The sequence below is a fragment of the Amyelois transitella genome, chromosome 15, assembly GCF_032362555.1.
Source record: "Amyelois transitella isolate CPQ chromosome 15, ilAmyTran1.1, whole genome shotgun sequence".
Taxonomy (NCBI): Eukaryota; Metazoa; Arthropoda; class Insecta; order Lepidoptera; family Pyralidae; genus Amyelois; species Amyelois transitella.
The window spans coordinates 3,631,191-3,654,567 of record NC_083518.1 but is presented as its reverse complement, the minus strand read 5'-3'; the positions used below and the strand labels follow the sequence as shown (position 1 = coordinate 3,654,567).

The 23,377-nt window shown below is 33.4% G+C and overlaps 3 protein-coding genes across 3 annotated transcripts; all 3 read right to left on the bottom strand.

Annotated features, from left to right (window-relative positions):
* Positions 1-3,467: 3,467 nt before the first annotated feature.
* LOC106135704 (uncharacterized) lies at positions 3,468-4,803 on the bottom strand. The gene is made up of 2 exons (XM_013336072.2): positions 4,760-4,803; positions 3,468-4,337 (listed from the first exon to the last, which is right to left on the bottom strand). Exons 1-2 carry the CDS (start codon positions 4,769-4,771, stop codon positions 4,089-4,091), a joined length of 261 nt encoding a protein of 86 aa, XP_013191526.1. The 5' UTR covers positions 4,772-4,803; the 3' UTR covers positions 3,468-4,088.
* A 6,570-nt stretch (positions 4,804-11,373) lies between these two features.
* Positions 11,374-12,476, bottom strand: LOC132902577 (pupal cuticle protein G1A-like). Its single transcript, XM_060948343.1, has 2 exons — positions 12,420-12,476; positions 11,374-11,982 (listed from the first exon to the last, which is right to left on the bottom strand). The coding sequence occupies exons 1-2, from the start codon at positions 12,474-12,476 to the stop codon at positions 11,374-11,376; spliced, it is 666 nt and encodes a 221-aa protein (XP_060804326.1).
* Positions 12,477-17,676: 5,200 nt separating this feature from the next.
* Positions 17,677-20,271, bottom strand: LOC106135668 (larval cuticle protein F1-like). The gene is made up of 2 exons (XM_013336029.1): positions 20,260-20,271; positions 17,677-18,012 (listed from the first exon to the last, which is right to left on the bottom strand). The coding sequence occupies exons 1-2, from the start codon at positions 20,269-20,271 to the stop codon at positions 17,677-17,679; spliced, it is 348 nt and encodes a 115-aa protein (XP_013191483.1).
* Between the last annotated feature and the right edge of the window lie 3,106 nt (positions 20,272-23,377).

Sequence of the window (23,377 nt, the reverse complement as noted above, 5' to 3'; positions counted from 1 at the left end):
TGCGTCATGTTGATACTTATTGACAAAATATGTTATTTTGGTGTACATAATTTAGTTTTAAATAAACAAAATAGGTTTTTTATATTTAAATTGTTCGTATATTTCATAATTTTTAATTTACAATACTATTTTTTTACACATTATTATTCAATAAAATATTGTTTCTTAATTATTATTTTTAAATAAGTTCTCATAACAAAATCTGCATCTCTATTAAGGTTTGTCTTTGTCATCCATAATCGTAATTCTTTACAGCCAACTTGTATAGCCAAAGTATACCGTGTGAACAAATCCAAAATACAGGCGGATTTAGACTTGAGGTGAATATAATTACTGAGGCTTGAAGTGTCTATCTGACATCACAGTACATGCATTCAAGCTATCAAATTTAATTGTTATCTGATATTTGCTCTTTGAAATTGCAATGCAATAAGATTTTATTACAAACTATCTTCTGCGCATTGGTTTCGGTCTTATGGAAATATTTGCAAACCTTTCTTTATCGAACGCCTTCGTACTTCGTCATATACAAGTAAATTAATTAAAATTCAGAGATATCCTGTGGTTTCAGGTGACTGGGACGAGTCAAATGTCTTTACCCATAAACCGATATCTAAAATTGAGTTTAAGCCAAACGAATTAGCTACGAACGTGGATTAAAGGAATGCGTCAACTATTAATGTTAAAATACTGAACTTTGGCTAAGTGGCGATGTACTTCGATGGCTGGCGATGATGCCTGAGGTCTATGAGGTATATATTCGATAACGTAACATATTATAGTTAGGTAATAAAAACTGAATGTGACTTTTTTCATGACTGTTGGCTCTATATCCCAGTACTAATAATACATGATAATGTGTATACATATATATGTATTGTTACCAAATCTCACCTCAACCTGAACTTGGCATTGGACGAATTTGCCCGTGTGATCTCGTAGTGTCCGGACCTAGCCTCTGAGCCGTAAGAACCTGACAAACGATACGCAACTATTAAGTATAAATACGTCCCGTTTCTTTTGGTATTATAAACTTGTTAGATTTTCTGCAAAATAGTATAAATTTAATAATATTTTCAAATGTAAAAAATAGTCTGCCATCTTTGCATGTTAACATTGCCCGTTATATTTTAGGGCCCAGGGTTTGCTTTTCATTGGGTTTATCGTACTTTTTATTATACCTATTCCGGCAAATAAACATTTTGATTCTACTTATGACGAGTGTTAGTATTTAATGTGAAAATTTTTAATATTTTTGTTTTGTATTAAAATTATATTGCAAGTGTTGAAATACGATCGACCTTCTTGGTTCCACGTTTCTGTAGTTTTCTTAAGCGAAATCATTGGTACCCTTTAAATGGATACTAAAACTAGACTGAACGGGAGTCCTGGATAAACTTTTATTTTATCGTAAAAATGTAAGAAAATATTTTAAATCAGAAATTTTTAACATCAACAATGATATGTTATTAGAATTCAAAGATGTTGTCACCTTTTGAAAAAAATTACAATAATGCCGAATTAGAAAAAGTAGGTTTTATTTATTACCCTTGCATTGCTGAATGAATGCATTTATTAATTGACCGCGCACTTAAAAAAATAACAAACAGACAGTCTGCTAAAAGTCGCAATTAAATTAAAAAAATACTGCAGTATTTCAAAATAAGAGCAAGATCGCGATAAGCAGAGGCCGTGAATTCGTCACTTAGCTGACGAATATCTTATACTCATGTCACATCACAGAAGCGAGTTGCGACAGTGAAGCCTTATTTGAACATGATCTACATACATAAAGAGGAATTCGTTTTATATCTACTAGTTTTGGCTGCAACGACGTAAGTGCAAATTTCAGTCTTTTTTATTATATAAAAATGTTTTTATAATACGCTCTTACCGATTCCCTTAAATACTAAATACAAATTAGGAAGATACATGCCAAATTTCATCTTTCTACATCTCTCTATCAAGTTGTTTACATCCACGTAAATCCATCCTTTGCAAAAAATAGATTTATTTGATTAGGGAATTAGGGTTGGTGTAATATATGCGGCCGAATGTTGAATATTTGTTAAATGTCAAACGGTATGTAAAATATAGCATTCGTAGAGATCATATACTTAATTTACTAGACTTCCCTTATACGAAGGCTAAGTGTACGTTCAAAACGATGTCTAGTAAACACAACTTTAATACTACATACTTCTAAGTTTTTAACTATCGCGTTTCAAAATTTCATGCAAATTAGATAAGTTGGGAAAAACTAAGAGTGAAAAAGGATTAATTTATCAATTGAATACATCGATTTCCAATTGAGTCAACTCCAACCATTGCCTTAAACTATAATTTAATTTATTGCATTCGACTTAATGCCGTGTTACCTATGATAGGTAAACTAATATAGTTAATTGGTTATAATTACATTTAATGTTCGTAAACAACCTTAAAGTTCATGGAACTTTAGGAGCACTATATCAATCATACATTAAGAATATATTGGTACCAACCAACATTTAAAAAATATATTAGTTGCCCAATGGGAGTCAGTGATTTTTGTATTTTGCAGATGTGACTATGATGACTTTTGGGAGCAAATTTAAATAATACTTACTTTATAACTAAAAGATACGATTGAATAAAAATATTGTTAATTTCGGTATTAGATTAGGTATTAGGTAATGCTAATTACTATCGATTTTATTATTATATCCCGAAATTCCTACGGGAAAGGTGCATGAACGACGGGTACTTATCGTTTTGCGCGAGCGCAGCTGTGGGCATAATCTAGTATATGCTAAATTCCATAAAATGCCTACACACGTCAGCACTTTATCTATAATAACATAATTTATTTACCTGTTAGTAGAAATCCATACAAATGCAAATGTGATGTAAATGCAGGTTCTTATGAAGTCTGAATAATTGGGAATGCCACGCTCTGCAGATTTCGTCAATCAATGCCATTTTATATTAAAATTACATACAATATTAATATCCATAATATAAATAAGACATAAAACAAGTTTATGATGTGTTACTGCAATTCTACACCCATACGTAGGTCATTTAATGGTAAACAAATTCACCATGAAATAAATACGATTCTAATAATTTTTATCTCTTTTTTTTTGCGTCCCCGTTGCTGTTGCAGCTTGACCCGACTTTTGTTTTTTTTTCTATTCAAATTGTCTGATTATCAAGATTCTTGGTTTTCAGTCCATTAGCTCTCATATCATCTTCCAAGCTACGTCAATAATTTACTAAAATTTTTGGACTATACTCTACCTGGGCATAAATACTTAACATCTATACTTATACATCTCATTAGAATAGATAAAGGAAAATTAGTTTTACATGTATATTTTAATAAACCAGTAAATAAAACAAATTTTGTAATACTAAAGTTTTTTATTTATAAAAGTAGTTTAAAATATCACAGAGATAATAATGACCAATACAGTATGGTTAATTTTGTTAATGACCTTTTTAAAACAGGCAGATCACGTAATGGTTACATGCAAAATACTAGGGCTGATTCTTGGGACCGAATAATTCCATTCCTCAAGGGCGCATGTCTTAAATGCTTTCTTTTCTTTCTCTACCGCCGAGAAAGAAAGAATAGAGAAGATAAGACATGTCAACGTTTCTGTATAACCCGGGTGGTCCAAAACAACGCTGAAGAGAAATTAATTATAGCGAAGACACAACATGATGACGTTCTGTGTATTTAATTTGTTTTCAGCCTCACTATTAACTGCTAACCAATTATTTGATCCTGGTATGACAGTACTGTGCGCCGTAAAACAGATATATAAACAATAAAATATTAATGGCACATTTTAATTAAAATGATCATCATATGGTTGATTAATATTGTTCTTTGTCATGGTTATGCTGTGGAAGTACCTAGTAAGTTCAATAGTAGAAATATTACTTCTATATTGGTTTAAAAAAGGTATAACGCAAGATATCCACGCAGTCCTCCACAAAGGGGTAAAGTTAGACGATGATATTGTACAGTTAGAAGCAAGATCGACTTTGTTATAGAAATATCAAGTTAACTGTACAAAATTAGTTGTTCCCAAAATATTCTACCACCAGCCGCTGTTCCATCCTGACCTCCAGCCGCTTCCGTAACCGCCGTATCCTCCGTAGCCGCTCCAGCCGTAAGATGGGGAGGAGTAGACCCGTCTGACGACCACGGGGGACGACCATCCGCCAGACCAACCCCTGCTGCCCCCAGACCAGCCCCGGCCGGACCAACCGCCGCCAGACCAACCACTCCTGATGTATCCAGCGCTGGCCAGGCAGACCAAGGCGCTTAAAGCAGCAAGGAGGACCTGGAATTTATGGTCATTGTCACTTGTACCTAATTGCTTAACATAATAAATAATTATTATGTTAAGCAATTAGGTACAAGTGTACCAAGTGTGTGTGTCTAAGTGTGTTATTTTGTCAAGCGATAAGGTACAAGTGTACGTAATCGCTTAACAAAATAATTATATCGCTTAAGAAAATGAAGTCATTTTCTTCAAAGAAATAAAAATAATAATTTTTGATTGCAGTATTATAACTATGCTATTTCAGGAGTCGCATATAATCGGGAATCTATCTAGAAAAGGCCTACAGCAACTGTTCTTAGCCTTTCAGTCTCAAAGTGCTTCAATCCATATCTTATAAAATGTGTAAGGTCGACTGACCAAATTGTTTTTTCTTGTCAAACGATAAATAATAAAAGATCTGAGACTTTAATAATACTCACAAGCAGCTTCATTGTTTGCTTGTTTAGCGGTGTTTCTCTCAGAAGTTGTGAATGAGTATGCTGTGATTGCTTAAGCGCATCCTTTTATATACCAAACTCACAACGACAGCAGCAAGCTCATAGAGCAACAAAATATAGAAGTAAATGCAATATACCGACGTTTTCCCACGGCAAAAACACCAACAAACAAATTCATAAATTTTAGTCTGTGGCCGTGGATGCGAGGCGTACCACTCCCAAATATGAATCATAATGCAATTTTTGTAAAGTTATCTTAAATATTAGAATATTTATTGTAATTTAATACGGATTTAAATCATATTGCACAAACTGTTATTATTATTGTTTTGACCTAGGAAGCATTGATTAAACATTATTTATAGAACAGATCAATGTTTTTGGCAACGTGATGGGTGATGGGTGATGGTCATAGCATATGATTTTCCCTGAACTTTTAATACAGTTATTATCTAAAAATAGAATACGTGCATAATGGCTATTTATAGATGCGTACCTTACAATTAATTCTAATAATTTATTATAATAGCTTTTTATGTATTTTAAACAGCTGAACGTGGCCTTTCAGTGCTTTCGAGACGGTTGGTTCTGTCTACACCGCAAGAAATAAGGACGTGATAAACATCCAAATTATAATAGTAATAAAATTAAAATAAATTTGTTAAATTCGCTATTGCATATGCAAAGAATCCTGACCAATCATTGCGAAACCAAGCAGCCCTTGTTACCTTTGCTTCACCTTCAAATAGTTCACATAGTATAGTGTGACATTTAATTTTAAAATTAAAGTCCAAGTATCATTAGGGTAAGGATGCCTATTATGAGATAGGCGCCAAATATGAGATAGCTATGTATTGGTCAAACTATTTAAGTCAGCCATTTGGCGCCAGTGTCACGCGAATCGATACAGCAACAGTGCTAAACGTCTGCTTGTGCGCACTGGCCACCGGCAATCTGAGGACGTGTGTGTGCAGATTACTACATTATCGTAAAACCAAATATTTTTCATCAAATGTTTACAAGGTATGTAACAACTTTATTATTAAGTTAAAAGGTCTTAATATATATTTTGCTTGTAACTAATATGATCAATTTTAAGATGTAAATGCAGTTTTATTGTGTTTTCTTTTTTAAACCAAAAAAAAGGCATTCATTTTGTAAAACTGTTGTTTTCCTAATATGAGATATGCTGGGGTTCCTAAAATGGGATATCTCATATTGTGGTATACAAAAAGAGCAATTTTTAAAGGTGATGTGTATTTTTTATTTTAGATGCCTCCGATCAAAAGAAAGACCTGGGACCACACTGCCATGATACAGATTGTGAATGCAGTACGAAGACCTGAAATGGGCTACTTAAGAGCTGCTAAACGTTTTATTGTACCTAAGGGTACCCTTGAGAGCTGTGTGAAAAAAGATACCCAAGCAGAAGATCTTGTCTAGGTTCGAATGGGGAGACGACCAGCCTTACCTATTGATTTAGAAGCCGAGCTGGAAAATTATTGCAAAGAAATGGATAAATGATGGCTTACGTTTGCAGGATTTCAAATACCTACATGGCGTTTCAGTTGGCTATTAAAAATTAAAGTACTAAAATGTTGAGACTGATGTTTATCTATAATATTTAAATAAAGGGTTACAATAAATAAATAAAGGATTATAATGACATGAATATTGTTTTTTATGTTTTGTTTACCCCTAAAATTTTATGGAACTTAATATGAGATACTATCTCATATTAAGTACCCTTAATATCTCATAATAGGAGACCCTTTTGCTAGGACTTATTTTCTGTTATATTTCATGTTTCATAACACAGACAGAAAAATATCATATTTAGCACTAAATAGTTATTACACATTTCAAGTACATTAAATTCCCTTTCTAAAACTGTATCTCGGAAGTCTTCAAAGGTAACAGTTTCGATTTTATAGTCAAAAATAGAAATGGTATCTCATAATAGGCATCCTTACCCTAAGTTTACCTTAAAATGTATCCTAAAGGAACTAAAGGTGTACAAAAGGCCTCAGAGAGAAATATGTAATTAGTCATACACTATAGTATAGAACTACTATATATAGTATAGTATAGTAAAAGTCATACTCGTACATTATATCTAGAAATCGTAAAGTGGAACGATGTAAGTAGTGTATCCTAACTCCCTTCTGGAAAGAGGAGGTTTTTGTAAGAATTGCACCCATAGAGGTTATTAACCTATTCGTTTTTTGTGCTTTGAAGATATTACCCTGAGAACCGTGAATGGCTAGGTATATTATTTCGAATTTTATGATAATTTTTTAATTTTTGTTAGCAAGTCATATGTGGATCCTAAGTCTAATTTCATAGTTCATAAGGACGAAATCGCGAGCACTATCTTGTTATTAAACTAGTCGAATACGTCATAGTGTTAAAAAAAATTCCAATTTAAGGTTCGTCCAAAATAATTCACTCTTGTCTTAACTGAGAAGGTGATTGGACCAAATGCGAATTAGAATAAACGCGTTCTCGCCTAAACGTTGCGAAAACAATAAAAAAATTTAACTGCCGTTAAAAAAGAAGTGGTTCTCAGGTGTATGTATCGCGTTTCGCTGAATCGATTTTGATACGGTTTTCTGGAAAGTATTTGTTACATTTAGGAGAAGGTTTAAAAATGAGGATATCGATTGGAGGCGGTTATTTATTGTTTTGTAAGAACTAGCGGGTTAAAGTCGCCACTTTGATGAATTTATTTACTTATAATAAATTAATTTGGAACTGTGATAACTGTATCTTGTAGATGGAGTAACACATTATTTACCTGTTTTATCTTATTTTATAACGGCTATAAATACTATAATTTTCTATATAAAGATTAATTGTTATTAAGTTTAAATAATTGCGTCGTAATACAACACATAATCGATAAAGTTTGAGGTAACAATTATTTTAGTAAAACATTCAGTTCTTTTTTAGTTTAGGTTTCAATATAAATACTTTCGTCCAATAAATACGTACATTTTTATTACAAGTAAAACTTTTGGTTGGTACTGGTAATGGTCACACATGAATTATATTTAAGAATCGTCGCATTTTATTTTGTAATCCTATCCTATCAAACTAGCAATATTTGTATATAAATATATGTATATATAGCTCGGTCACCCAGGTACTAATTTTCTTATACGAGCATTGGACCAGGCAAGGAGTAGTGTAACGTAATTTATCTACATTAGACCTCTTGGCAGGTGATTTATCATCAAACAGGCCGATCCTTCGACATGGTTACCTCTGCGCCGGACATCAATCAATTATATTTAATAGCATTACATCATTGCACTGTAAACACATAAATAATCATATAAATTAATGTACATCAGTTCTTCCAGTAGGTTTGTAGAAGACGTCTTTTGAATGTAAGCAGTAACATCTGTAAAATCTACTTATAAACAGGCAGGCAACCGATTACAACTTTGTCAAATCATCATGTATCTGCCATAGAAATCAGATTAAGTATTATAATATTAACATTCCGATGTCTATGGTACCTATAATTTTTGTGCTGTATTTTTTTAAGAGCTGTGTGTGTCTTGATTGGTGAGAGAAGAGTCACCACATATAACAGAATACAACACTGAGGGGCTTCAAACAGAAAATAGGCAATATGATAATTTTGTCAGAGGCGCTGTTCCAGTCTTTCAATTTAATTTAATTTATTTATCATATACTAGCTTTCTCCTACGGCTCCGTCCTTGTATTCTATGTCTTTTTAACTCCACATTTTATGCATGCAAAATTTCATGGATTGCTACTCGTATAAAAAACTAACCTTGAAAGCGTAACAAACCAATAAACAAACTTACTTTCGTATTTATAATGTTAGTATGGATTAAGACAATTTAACAATATCTTGTTAAAAATACTATCAAATTTAAAAGAGCTTAAAATACTTGTTTTTAGATAGTTTTTAGATAGTTTAATTAATATAATGTATTTCTTAAAAGCACACAAAACAAGTTCTCTTAATACCATTTACTACTTCCATGAGACATTCGGCCAACAGACAATTAACAATAAACAAAAATTCAATCTTTATTTAAACGAAAATGTTGGTGTTGCCAACAGTAATTCATGGACATGCTACGGAACTGAATGTATTTTTCTTTTGTATGGAAATGTTGGCGGAAACATCCCACGCATAGTTTACGAATGGATGCATGTGACTTTGGAATTAATTTAATAAAATTAGATAGATAAGTTGATATAACATATCTTTATACATTTAAACTTAAACAATAGACACTATTATTCATTCTATGATACATATGTACATCATACACACGAACTATTTTTAAGTCCCCACTGGTTGTACAGTGGGATCAGATGATAGCTGTGCAAACTCGCGTTAATTTATGTAGGTATGGGAGGTAGCTAAGGTATCTTCTGAGAAAAGTCTACAAAAAAAATTTGTAAAATTTTAATCACGTTTTATAAAAAATACTAGCTTTTACCCGATGATTTCGTAGCTAGACGCTATCATAATATGGTGATCCTATGCACCAGTTAATGTACCTATGTCTCTAACTACTCCGATTTTATTAGGTTCTGAAAGATAACAAAGAGGATCGACACTATTTTTTAATAATTTAACGTCAAATGAAGAATTTTTTTAAACTCAAACCTAGGATAAGCGTCAGTTATAACATTAGTAACACTTTTAATTATTATTTGGTTTTAATAAATAAATTTTTTTGCTTTATTTGTATCGCCCGGTCATTTTTGCAAGAAAAAGCTAATTTTATAAGACTGTATAAAATAAATGTCAACAAGTTCATTAAGAAATAAAAGCTACGTTTATCGCTTCTGTATTATTAATAAATAGTATTTAAATATGTGCATAGATGATGATTGACAAGTATGCAATGTGCCTATGCGCATAAACCTGATATTTTATTGGTAGTTGCGCAAAGATGAAGCTTTGCAATTGATACCTAATATCACTTGCTCCACACTTGCCGCCACTGCATACTTTTGTATCACATTACTCGTGCGAATTTGCAATAAATCTTTGATCTCTTAGTCTTTCAGTGACATTTCATGAGAATTAATTATAACTTATTAATTTTTTTTAACTGTTTTGTATAAAATACAAATGTATAGCACAATTGGCGGACTTAATGCTGGAAGCATTATCTACCGGTCAACCATTGCGAGGTTGACAGAGAACTTTATGTTGGGTCAAACTAAATAAATAAATGTATTAATACCTACACAAAATACAAACTAAAATCATTATAATAAATTTACATAAAAATTACAATAAATAAACAATAATATTAAATAGGTGCAACGATTACTGAAATGAGTGAAAGGGGATAAAGGTAATAAATACCCTCGCGACTCAAAAGAAACCTGTAAACCTGCGACTTGAAATTAGGACGACTTGACCTGACTGTTAATAATAATTACCAATGTTCCTCCTCGCGGTTGTCCAGGTAATGTTCTTTCTGGAGTTAAACAGGTGAAAATTATTTGTGTTACATATGGGTTTCTAATGAATAAGGATTTCATATTATTAATTAGCTGGTTATAATTTTTGTTTTTCAAAAACATGTTATTATAATTTTTTTTCCTTCTTTGTGTTAGTTTATTACCTACTGTTTTCGCTATACTTAAGTTCAATACCCGGCTTATTTTCATTGCTATAATGAACTATTCCAGTCTATAAGTTATAAAATATACGAAATCAGCCGAGAGTGTGTTACTTTAGTAGAGTGCACTATATCCAAAGACATAAAGATCCTTCTATAATTGACTATACTAAAAAAAACCATCTCCCAAATTTATATTAAACGTCTTAAATTCAATTCAATAATGTGTAAACAGGCTATTAAACATTAGTTATTTTGAAGATTATTATAATCAGGTGTCGGCCTCTATTAGGCGCATCTTAGAACCTCGACCGAATATTATAAATTAAAATATGTAACGATTAATACTCGATATCGGTCGATGGCCATTACTAACTATGTCATTTGGCTCTTTCGCAATCAAATATTATTTTGCATTGTAAATTATGGTATTATAATGTTATACTTTATGAACAACGATGATACAAGGATTCTGTGCACAGAGCAAGGTCGCAAAACCAGCCTACAATTGTATTTATGACTTGTTTTTGAACATTATACGAAGGTTACATTAAAGAAGCCATATTAATAGTTCAACTTTCAAACTGCGAGACTGCTTTCGTAATATCTAGCGCTTAAATGTCATAAATAGGTTTATTTACTGCGAATGAGTTTTTAAAAAACGTGTTCAGTTAAAAATTTTAGTTCAAATTGTTAGTTTACTTTGTAAGGTTAACAGAATAGGTTAATAAGGCTAATGTTAAGGTAAAAATGTTCTGAATTTTAAGCCTAAGGTTCTGGGGGCGATTCCCGGCCGAGTCCAGGTAGAAAATCATCTTTTTTAGAATCACCTGGACCTAGTATGTTTATTCTTCTATTGATCACATACTACCTTATATTACAACTAATATTTAGTAGAAAAATTAAATGAAAATAAAAATAAAACTTCACTAGTGTATATTTGGTCTAGAAAATAGGCGGATTACATTTTTACCAGCCGGAGGCGTATCTAGGTGCGGAGTAGCGGACGACGGGGGCGACATGCACGTGGGAATGCGAGCTCAGGAGGGGCTCATGGTGGTGCACAGAGCTCAGAACCGGGGCGTGATGGTGATAGCTGGAGCTTAGGACTGGAGCATGATGGCTTACAAGAGGGGCGTGGTGAAGGCTCGAGCTGACTAATGGCGCGTGGAAAGAGCTTACAGCAGGGGCATGGTAGCTGGCTAATGGGGCGTGATGGTGATGGCTGGAGCTGAGAACTGGGGCATGATGATAGCTGGAGCTTAGAACTGGGGCATGATGATAGCTGGAGCTTAGAACTGGGGTATGGTGGTAGCTTGAGCTCAAAACTGGGGCATGGTGGACACTAGAGCTTAATACAGGGGCGTGGAGACTGGAAGTCAGAGCTGGGGCATGGTAATGTGGGAGATGGTCATGGAGGGAGTGGGGAGCTAGTAGACTGGCAGGGAGGGAGTGCGAGTGCGCCAGGGGAGCTGAGTGGAGCGCCGGGGAGAGGAGACCGCCGGGCTCGCCGTAAATGCCGCGCTTTTCCCTGGATTTCTCGGCAAGGGCGACCGCGGCCAGGACAACCACACAAATCTGGAAAAAGAAATAACATGTTATTTGGAATAAATTTTTGCTGAAGTAAAATTTTTTATATATTTAACTTCGATACCTACACATATTTGCATCTGGTAGAGAAAATATAAAATTAAAATAAATAATAATAATAACCTAGGAGGCCATGCTCGCTGCTAGTTATTAGATTTATTTTTCGGTAAGTTTTCCAGATAAATTACACATACGTAAGTTAAAATTAACTGCACAGCTGAACGTATCCAATTGGTATTTTCGAGACTGCTGGCTCCGTCTACCCACAGGGTTTGTGGACATGATTATATGTATATGTAAGTTACAATTAATCTAACACACAACTAAGAAAATTCGCTACGGGATCGGTCTTTTCTTCAGTGGCTTAGACATGCCATACACATACAATGTTCATTATATGATAATTCAATTGCACAAAATTATACAAGTTTATTGGCATTATTGTACACGCGAATAGTACTACTATTGGCGTCACAATGCATCGTTATTCAGTGTAGTAAAATTTAATAAAGGTTTGTGTCCGCAAAATGTATTGGTTTGAGCCCCTTACCTAGATTTCTACTAGATGCGGCTTGAAGAAATCATCTTTCATAGTCGGCTAGGAGCTTTTATTTACCACCCGAGAATCGTATATATCATAATTAAATTAAACTACTAAATTCATGTAATTCAAAGGTGTTGTTTGTCAGTAAACTCTTTAGCACATAAAAAAAGGTTCCATTTGGTTTTAACAAATATGGGTACAATGGCGGACTTATCCCTCGTGTTTTATTTCAGTCAACCAAAATAAAAAGGAAAATCCATTATCAAAGAGGCAGAGCATATTAAAAGCATTTTGAAAAAGATTCTAGAGTTATTCTTTTATAAAAACTTTTTCTTTCTCTTGTCGTTAATCCCTAGTGCATCCTCCTGGGCACGCTTACTGCCTTTTCTTTAAATATATTAAGACATACCTTAGCTTTCCCATGCTCCTTAAATTAAAATATTTCTATGAACCGATTTAAAAGTTATGACAGTACCTACGACGCTTTCAATATCGTTGTCATTTATAATCCAAAATTAATTCACATATCGATTATAATTATCAAAAAATAAAAAAAAACTTACAAAAACTTTCATGTTGACTAAAGGAAGTTGTCTTCGTCCGCGGTGTTTCCAATTTGATATCAGATCATTGGTTTAGGACACATTTATACGAACTAAGGGCAATTAATTCGGAGACGAGCGATGATTTCGTAACTTCGGCCCTCGGGAGGCAGTACCTCCTTCGTGGGACCACCACCGGCTCACCCGCTGGTTAGTGACGAAATTCACACTTGATATTCAAATTTCAATGTTAAGTTGATAGATCAACGTGGTACTTGATCTGGTTTTTTTATGACATTATCCGAGAAATGTCAGAAATGGTGACCCACTCTAGGTTTGCAAAATCAATCAAATTTGGAGTATGTTTCGATAAGTTTAATGATGGTTAATTAATAAACCGCGTACCGACTTAAACATTTGCACAGGATGAATTAAGGATATTGGAGTTAATTTTGTATTACAAGATCAGAAGATTCATAATTTACTTTCACGATTAATTTTTTTAAAAATTATCAGCAATTAAAAATACAATAGCAATAACTAGCATGAAAAGAGTTATGAATGGAGATGAAGCGAAGGAAGTATGCAGAGATCGTGGCAAGTGGAAAGATGCAGTCTCTGCCTACCCCTACGGGGATAAGGCGTGATTTTATGTATGTATGTATCAGTAACTTATACAAAATTTGTCTTAGAATTTTTTTGTAAATGCTCCTGAATTTCCAAATTAATAACAACATAAAGTATTACATCCACAGAACAAATTGTATTTTAATTGTTCTAATTTTAATCTGCATAAATTTATACGGCTTGAATCTTGCAACAAAGTACCTATGGGGCTGAAAATCATGAACATTGTTTTATGTAAGAACGTGAAGAGATTATTATACAAACAGATTACAAATATATAGGCAACTTTGGTATTTATATAGGCAAACATCCCTTTCGAAGTAGATGGAGTTAATTGCCACAAAGCTACAATTAACACGTTTATGGGGTATGGTGGAATTGAGCTTCAGATTGTTACAATTTGCCGGTCCAACCCCATAATGCACGTTTATAACATAACAAAATGCATCATCAACAAAACGCCTGCTACTTTAAACAGTACAAAACACTGCACTAAGTCTTAGATATTGATATTTGGACAAGTACTCGTATTCCAAAACGGACTTAAAAAACGCATCATAGAAGAAGTTTGGACAACAAATCTGATCTGAATACTAATCACTTGATTATTATGCGTGAACTACTTAGATCTCACGCAAAGCGTCATACAAATTTTGGCATTCCCTTTTTTGGTGGGCGTTTTGTTTGATTTTGATGTTTGTTTTAAAGTAGGTAAACTTGCTTAAGACAGCGACGGTGGTTGAAAGGTTATTGACTCAAAATAGGTGCGTTCTATCAACATGGTCGAATCCAATATAAATAACTCTTTTCGGAATTATATTGATTAGTTGCAATAAAGCCAAACTAAACCTTTGCAAAAAAAAATCTGTACATTGAATTTAATAATTTCAAAACACGAGTATTCGCATGCAAGATTGTCTTAGAACATGAGTATTTAAAACGACCTCAGAATTAGCTTTAGAACAATCGGTTCCCGTCTACTCTGGAACGGTCTCGAAAGGTTACCGGCCTCTAGTTATAATGTCAAGCGGTGACCTTCCCACCTGCTTCACATCAACAATGCTTGCCCTTAGCCCTCACACTCTATAGCTTCATATTAAGGTTGTGAATTTCGTAATACCGATCAGTGTCTTATAAGACTTATTTATAATTAGGTTTTATAAAATGCACATTTTTTTTTGTAAATAATTTATATACATATAGATAACTCAAGATTTTTTTTTCTATTTCCTACCGCTGCCATGTATATTAGATAACTCTTTTTTGAGTTATGTACAATAGTTTGATTCCTAATCGATGAGCTGTTACGGTGAGGGAAAACATAATGAGGATACCGGCACATTGACACAATTGAATGTGTAGCCATAAATAAATTTGGTTTATTGAGTTTACCTGCAAAGTTGCGCTGATCAAGTGCGCGGGAGTCGCTTTCATTCCTGATTTATCCAATTTAGGAGCGTCGCCACAGAGTGAACCCCTAAGCTAGGGCTAGGAAGATTATAAAGATAGATTGGTTCATAAATACTTCAGTAATTTTTGTTGTTGTTTATTAATAGGTTAACAATTTATTCATCTTTTTTATTGGTGTGAAGGTCCATATTTATCATAATTTTTTCAATATTGATAAAAAATATCAAATTTTATGAGTAATTTATAAATTCAATGCATATTCATTTAACAGTTATTTGTTAAGCCGCCTAAACTTTGATGATAAATAATAAAGTAACCTTCTTATTATTACTAGCTCTATTTCCCGCGGTTCTTCATTGAATATTAGTTAAGGATGTCTGCACCTTCTATGCTGGTCAGGAGGCGAAGGGAAAACACAGTGTATGCTGCTTAATATCCCGAACATCATTCAAGAGAATGGGGATAGCTACATGTCAATGTGTGTAAACGTAATAAAGACGTGACATGTGTTTATGTTCGTGAGTAATGTAGGAAGTTGTGTTGTTTAAGTGCAGAAAGTCTATAAGAAGATTTTTTCTCACTTCGTTTAGCTAATTATGACCTACAAGGACTGGCAATTGCCACAGATTAGAAATCTAAGTAACATGTGTCAACGTTTTGCAATACAAGCAGCCCAGCTAGGCACGGTTAGAGGTTTATAGACCTGGTTTTTTGTGACAGGTTGCAAAAATCGGGAAATTGCCAAAATAATACACATTCAATACCTTTATGTACATAAACATATCACGTGTTTATATCTTACGAGGAAGACAGAGCCAATAATCACAAGACTCTTTTACCTAGCAACAAGATATAATATATTGTTCTCATCACACTATAATTTTGGAGATAACAAAACTAAGCATAAAAATTGAGGCAGCAATGAATAATATCTACTTAAAGATAATTAGAAACCAAAAGAGGACTAGAACCAGCCCCCGTAGCATTGGATGCCCGACGCCTTTTTAATCGCGTGAAATACTCTCGCTGTCCCGTTTCACGTCATTGTAAAAAGCGAAACAGCGATAGTTTTTCGCGCGACAAAAACAGCATCGCACGTGCCATGCTGCGGGGAGAGGACTGCTCAAACAAACAACAACAAAGCTAGTTGCCTATTTTAATTGATACCTCTAAACCAAGTTGCTTTCATAAAATTACTTACCTTAGCATCAAATCTTTAAATGTTTTCACCGCATAAAAATACAAGTTTCTTTTACCCTACCTTGAAGTCTTTACATACTGCCCTACTGTCTGTAAAAGAACAGCAGTTATTACATACAAGGAGTTTTATAAGTCATATTTTATAGTTATGCTAAAAAATGGTTTAGACTTTTGATTTTGACTTTTCATTTTTTTATCATTTATTGTGAATTCGTAATTTTAGATGTTTTCGTATTTTTTGATTTTTTGTGTTAATAAATTGGTTATCTATTTGAAATGCTATCTCTTAGAGTAACTTCATCCGACAGGATAGCATTTCAAAGGGAAAAGTTAAATATTGGATTACCATTAAAACCACAGACCAACTGAAATCGATACGATTATTTTGTTTGATTTATTATATTGTAAGGTAATTATAAGTTTGCTTTATTGTTCTATCTTTGATTGTCATCATCTTTGTTAATTATTTTTAATTTACTATTTCATGACCATACAATTTTTTTATTTATTCTCATTTTTGCGTGTTCCTTGCACCCTCTTTCTCCCGACATTTAAAATCGTAATCATTCTTCAGAAATTATGTAAAAAGAGCATCAACCTATTTACACATTTAGAAAGAAGTTTATTTTGCATGCCACATACCATGATACGTTCCTTGTATGGGCGCCCGGCATACTAGTATTTCGAAGTGCGGTAAATTGCGTTAATCACCAGTTTTTTTTAAATTACCAATAACGTGGGTGTTACTTTGAAACAAATTATAACATGTCAATATTTCGCCAAATGGAGTGTAATCAAAGCGAAATATGAATTTTAATATTGTGAACAGTATGTTTAGCTGTTCTATCATTGTGCCTCACTGTTATGCCCTCTTTTCTTACAATTCTCTTAACAATAATTCAGAGTAAAAATAAGGTAACGTTTAAAATTTCAAAGATTTTTTATGCCTATAATAAGCGGAAATCGAATAAAAAATATTAAAGCAAAACTTATTAAAACAAATTATACCACTTTCCCACTTGGAATGATATTTCGCTACGCCTATATTGAAAAAGCGTGTTATTTTAGAAAATTCACATTAATACTTATATTAACACCTAATAATATTTTTCTACAGTGTTGACAGTTTCGAAATATCCACAGATCAAATTTTCGCAACATCCGGTGCTAGGAGTAAATGTACTCAGTATCCGCTTGCGACACGAGTGAACTTTTAACGCGCAGCCTTCCAAATCGGTACATTTCCACAATCTAGATTTAAGGAAAAAGGAAACGAGCGATTAATTAAAACGTATATTTTAGAAAATAGCCACCAATGCAACTTACTAATTTGGCACTAAGGAAGTTGTATTATGAGACTCAATGCCAGCCATGGCCGAGCCCAAGAAGGGGGGAGGAGTAGCTATGGCTGAGGAGGGGGGCGGAGATGGGGGCTGCGTGTCCGACGAGTCCGTGTCCAAGGAGTCCATGTCCGTAGAGTCCCCCTCCGTAGAGGCCTCCTCCGTAGATCCCGTGTCCGAGGCCGTAGCCCGAGAGGCCCACCCCGTGGTTGTAGAGGCCCAGGCCGTGCCCGTAGTAGCCGTGGGAGACGAGGGGCGCAGCGCCAACCCCGTAGCCAAGCCCGAGTACCCCCCGTTTCTCTGTCTTCTTCTCTTCGGCGCCGAAGACGGCCGTTGCCAGCAGCAGAACGCAAAGCTGGACAAAATAAATATTTTTAATATACAAGCGAATGAATTATCCTATCTTGTACGTATGTCGTACATTTTTGTAACCTCTCCAGTTCAGTTCATTAAAGGTAGATTAAGTCAAAACTACTTTACAACTTTTCCCAATAAGCATAAGCATCAAAGCAAAAATGTAGGGCATCCCACACTTAATTGTTCTTTTCCCATGAAACAGCCATCATGTTTATGATGGTTGTTCTAAATTGATCACGCTTTAAGGAAAAGTGGTTAAGTGTTTGCTCTTTATAGATTTGTAATTGTTACGTGGAGTTACAATAACTATACAGTTTCTCATAGTCTGCAACTTATTAGATAGTGTTGCATTGAACTTTTAACGTTGACTTGTTAATAGAATTCGGAATTGGGGCGGATTGCAAATAGACCATACCGGCTTGTTGTATTATCTTCTTACGTATGTACTTGTATATCTTGTAGTAAGTATGTTATTATATGAAGAACATTATTACTATTTTTTACTATTACTGTTTTTATTACGAGTTAATTTCAACTTTACTAGTTATTTATATTTAAAGGAGCCAATTTTTATAAAGCCCTTTGAATAAATTAGTTAATGTTGTAGCTATAAAGTGTAAATACTTGTACGTGACTTTTCATTTTAAAACCTTTAAATGTCCCCGCGGTTTTTGTGGTTTATATGAAAATATTGCTCAAAAACCTCTTGCTTATTAGATACCGGTGAAAATTGTATCAAAATACCTTAAGCATTCAAAGAAAAAGGCACGATGAGGTGATTTGGTACTTACAGAATGAAAATACAGTAACATAAGTTTTATGAAATAACCTACATACATTTCAAGCGGGTTCAAACGGAGAAAATATTTTTAAAAGCTTTTATAATTCTATTATTAACCCTGTTATATGTAAACAGGGTCGATAACGTAAGTCGAATTCACATGAAAAGGATGTTTATTCCAATTTGAAAGTTATTATACGAGTATTTTCGAAATTCGAGGGGTGATTGTACGAATGTTTGAATATATAAATGTTCGTCTGTTTGTGTCGTGAATGAATGAATGAATGAATAAATTTATTTGCAGGCAAACACGGTAAATATAGGTTACATATTGCGACAAGAGTTTGTCTATATAAGTTGTACAGGCGTGTTGCGCCAACAGTTGGCATGCAAATATTCAATTTAATTATTTACAATTAATTTTACGTTAGTTACATGCAGAATTTTGAACAAATAAATAATATAAACATAGAAATTATTACTGAAATTTTAAATATGTAATAATGTCAATTGATGAAATGATCTTTTAATTTTTGATTTTTTAATTTTTGAGGGCGCTGTATGTCATAGTCAAAATTTAAATGCAAGAAATTCATTAATATTATAAAAGCAGTTAGTGACCAACAATGTATGAAGCTGTTTTTTAAACTTTGTCAATGGCAGGGATTTCAAACTTTCTGGCAGATGGTTATAAAGTTTTATTGCCATATTGTAACTATTCGCTTGAAACAATTTAGTAGTATGAGATAGTGTAGCCAGACGATTCGGGTATCTAAGTGCAGAAGGATACGGTAGTTTACAAAATTTCTGTATGTTGCTCTTTACAAATAGACAACGTGATAACGTGACTGCAGGCGGAGCCGGGCGGGTACATTCGTGACTGATAGCGGTGTTATTGATAAAAGATCTAGTAGAGACTATATGGATTAAGCTATATGATGAAGGTTTTAGGGTAAATTTTATTGTAGGTTATTGTAGGTTTTGATCCATTTTAAAATGAAATTATTAATGCTTTAGGATAATCATACAGTATTGATTCCTCAAAAGTTTGTTTATTGAGATAAATCTAAGAGATTTGCTTTTTAAATAAAAATTTTTGAATATGTGTAGTCTGTGTTCTTATCGATTTTGGCTAGTAATCAATTTATAAACTACTTATTGGCGATGTTTTATTATACTTTTGCTATTGATCCATGTATTTTTGAGATAATGTATTTTTTAACTTTTGAAAGCTTGCTGTTTCTTCTAAACTTTGCGTTAAAAGAATAACTGAGTTAAAACAACTATATAATTCAATTTTAACATATAAATATATATAAAGAAATATAATATAAAAGGTAATACAAATTTGGATAAAAATTATAAGGCTTAATCTATCCAACACATATTAGCAAACTTAACATCTAACCAAAAAGTAAATATATCATTTCCTTAATACTAACAATTTATTAATAGAATACTTACAGCAGCCTTCATGTTGTTTATTCGTGTAGGGCTCACAAGAAACACTATCCCTGCGTTGCGCCCGCCGGCCTTATAAAGGATCCTGAGGTTGCCCACCAAGTCTAGACTTAGGTTGTAGGAACCTTATACTCTATACATTGCGAATCAGTTTTGTTCATTGAATAGTGTTGTATTTGTTGATTAATTGGTTCATTTGTAAATGATAACGGCTTTATTAATAGTCAGGTCGCTTTTGAATAGTTTTTTTTTTTTAGAAAAGGACTTTTAGAAGTTCCGCACCTATTACTAATACGCATATTTTTTAACATGTTCTAACGGTGTAAAATAAAAACATGATTGTGTAACAATGAAAATAATGATAATTTGAGGTTTATATATAGAATTATAGACTTAAATAAACTAAATATTTCTCTTTTTATTACTCGTATTAGTTTGAGAAAAATATTTTTGATAAAATTTTCTAAATAGAACTAGATTTAGAGAACTAGAACAGACCTAATTAAGAATTATTCTAAGTAAATATAAAACTTTTCTAGAAACACACTCAACAGATGACACTGACATGTACTCATATGTATTTTATTCACTATCAGATCTCATTCATATTCACAAAAAAAGTTACGTCTTTATCCCTTACGAGGAGACAGAGCCAACAGTATTGAAAATACTGAAAGGCTACGTGCCAGGTTGCTAGCTCATCGCCTTCAAGAAAAGTTTATTTGCCTTGCCTTTTCCTCAGTCGCTTTTACGACATCCATAGGTAAGATTAGATGCGAAAATCCATTTATGAAACATACCAACTATTAAATTAAACGTAATATGGAATATATACGTATTATGGATGGTCATTATTAGATGCACGCTCCACAACCTCGGCTCTCCTGAGGCTAATTTAGGCCTTGGATATAAAGTTCAAACCCATACATAAACAATGAATGATTGTTTACTTAGGATTCAGATTACTTTACAAATAACGATAAGAGAAACTTAGTGTTTATTAATCCACATTAATTTATATGGAGAAAGGATTTATATTTGTGTTTGGAATGAACTTGGACTTAATCTTTAGAGGTAAATACGAGTATAACTAACTGACTCCTTTTCCCTTTTTTTTGAATTGCAACATAAAAATAGAATTTACGGGAAAAGTCTCATTTAATCATTAAAGAAAAAAAAGACCAAACTCACTTGTTTGTTATTTATCAATTACAAATTTATTTTCTATCAACTTATTAGGTACATGGTGTATTTTGATAAGATTAGCTTCGTAAGCATATTTTTTCATATTTTCTTCATACGAATAAAAGACATCAACGAGCCTTCATAATAACAAAGTGAAAAGTAATTTTCAAGACTGTTAGCTCTGTCTACCCAGCAAGGATATATAGGTGACTATTCATATGTATGTTGCTTATTTATTAAAATAATCTCGGTTATTTCCATGGTGGTCTAGGAACGGCAAAATAACATAAAGTATGCCTGATTTCTATATTCGTAAAGTTTGTAAAAGTCAATTAAAGGAAATGCATCATAAGCTTTAGGAATCTTTTTTCAGATCACTCTCTAAAGTGATCCAGATCTCCAATTCCGCCATAAAGCCACATAGCTAAAATGTGGACTTGTAAATGTAGGCCATAATGACTATGTACGCGAGCATAGCCGCGGGAAAAAGCTTGTATAGTTTTGATTTCATAAGATTGAGGAAGAACGTGAGCTATTTTCGAAGAATAAGAATTTAAATATAACTGGCGAGATGAAAAATTACACAGGTCTGACTATATAAGGTGTTATTTTAAAAGAATAATGTTTATTATTTCTTATTTAAATTCGACTAACTAACGGCTAACGGAAGAATCCCAAGATTAAAATTCTATCACTTAGTCGCCTTTTACGACATCCGTAGGAAAGATATGGAATGGTCAAATTCTTTTTTCTTTTCGTGCCGTAAACTACACGGCACTTATTTAGGTATATTATTTATTACTTAACTATTCGCATATAATAGAGTAAGAATTTAGCGCATATTACAATATTTTGCTAAAACTGTCTAGGTCAAAGCTTATATAAAAATGATTAACACTCGACATCCTATATACATTTAAAAACCAACGCGGCTTATGATCTACTTAATATCTGTTTCTTCTTCAAAGCAATTACATAAAAGTTGGGAATGTTACATTTTCCTAAGTGCAGTTAATTCCCACAGCCACACATGCTGTGCCGCATTCACTCAATGATTTATAAGCGCGGTGACCAGCGAACATCGGGCCCCGGTGTGACGAAGTTATAACGTGCAATAGGGCTCTCAATTAAATTGACAGATTAAGTATAAAATTGTTCTATTTTTCTAAAATATTTTTTTGATTTTTTTTTAACGTTAGTTATTTAGGTTCCCACTGTCGTAGGTGCTTTGTTTAACTATAGCCTTATAACGCCACCGTGGCTTTGTCTATAAATCGTTACTTGTAATAGCTTACACACACGCATATATAGGTCTTCATTTGATATGGGGTAGACAGAAGAAATATTTACTCGATCGAAGAGCTCGTAAAGCTATGTGACTTAATGATGCAATTACGAGTATGATACTGAAATGCTGAAAGATTGTTTAAATGTCCATCGTTTTAAGTCTGAAGTCATACGAAGTTTTGGAAGTATAGAATACTAGAGGCCGCCCGCATGGAAACCCTATCAATTCCGCGGGAACTCCGAGATAAAAAGTAGCCTATATATTATTCTGGGTCTTCAGCTATCTACATACCAAATTTCATCGTAATCGGTTTAGTAGTCTTTACGAAAGTAAGAAGTAACGTAAGAATAACAAACATCCATAATGACATCCTGACATTTTCACATACTTTCGCATTTATAATATAAGTAGGATAATGAAATTGAAAGAATGGATGGCTGGTGATGACATGAATTTCTAAAAATAGTACCTTACAATTTTTGCCAGCCCTACACATAATACCCATTGCTGCAATGGGTGTGCCCTATGTCTCACTGTCCCTTAGTAATGTATCTGCGATCTACCACACGTGTGGCCCACTTCTGTGGCGGACATGTAGTGTCGTTTGGTGGTGCTGCGGTGGTTGCAACATATTGCTCTGATTTGTTA

Excerpts from the sequence above, each read along its gene's own strand:
- LOC132902577 (XM_060948343.1), bottom strand. The coding sequence starts at position 12,476 with ATGCATTGTGACGCCAATAGTAGTACTATTCGCGTGTACAATAATGCC. Across the intron at positions 11,983-12,419 it reads ACAATAATGCCAATAAACTT|ATTTGTGTGGTTGTCCTGGC; the intron begins GTATAATTTTGT and ends TTCTTTTTCCAG.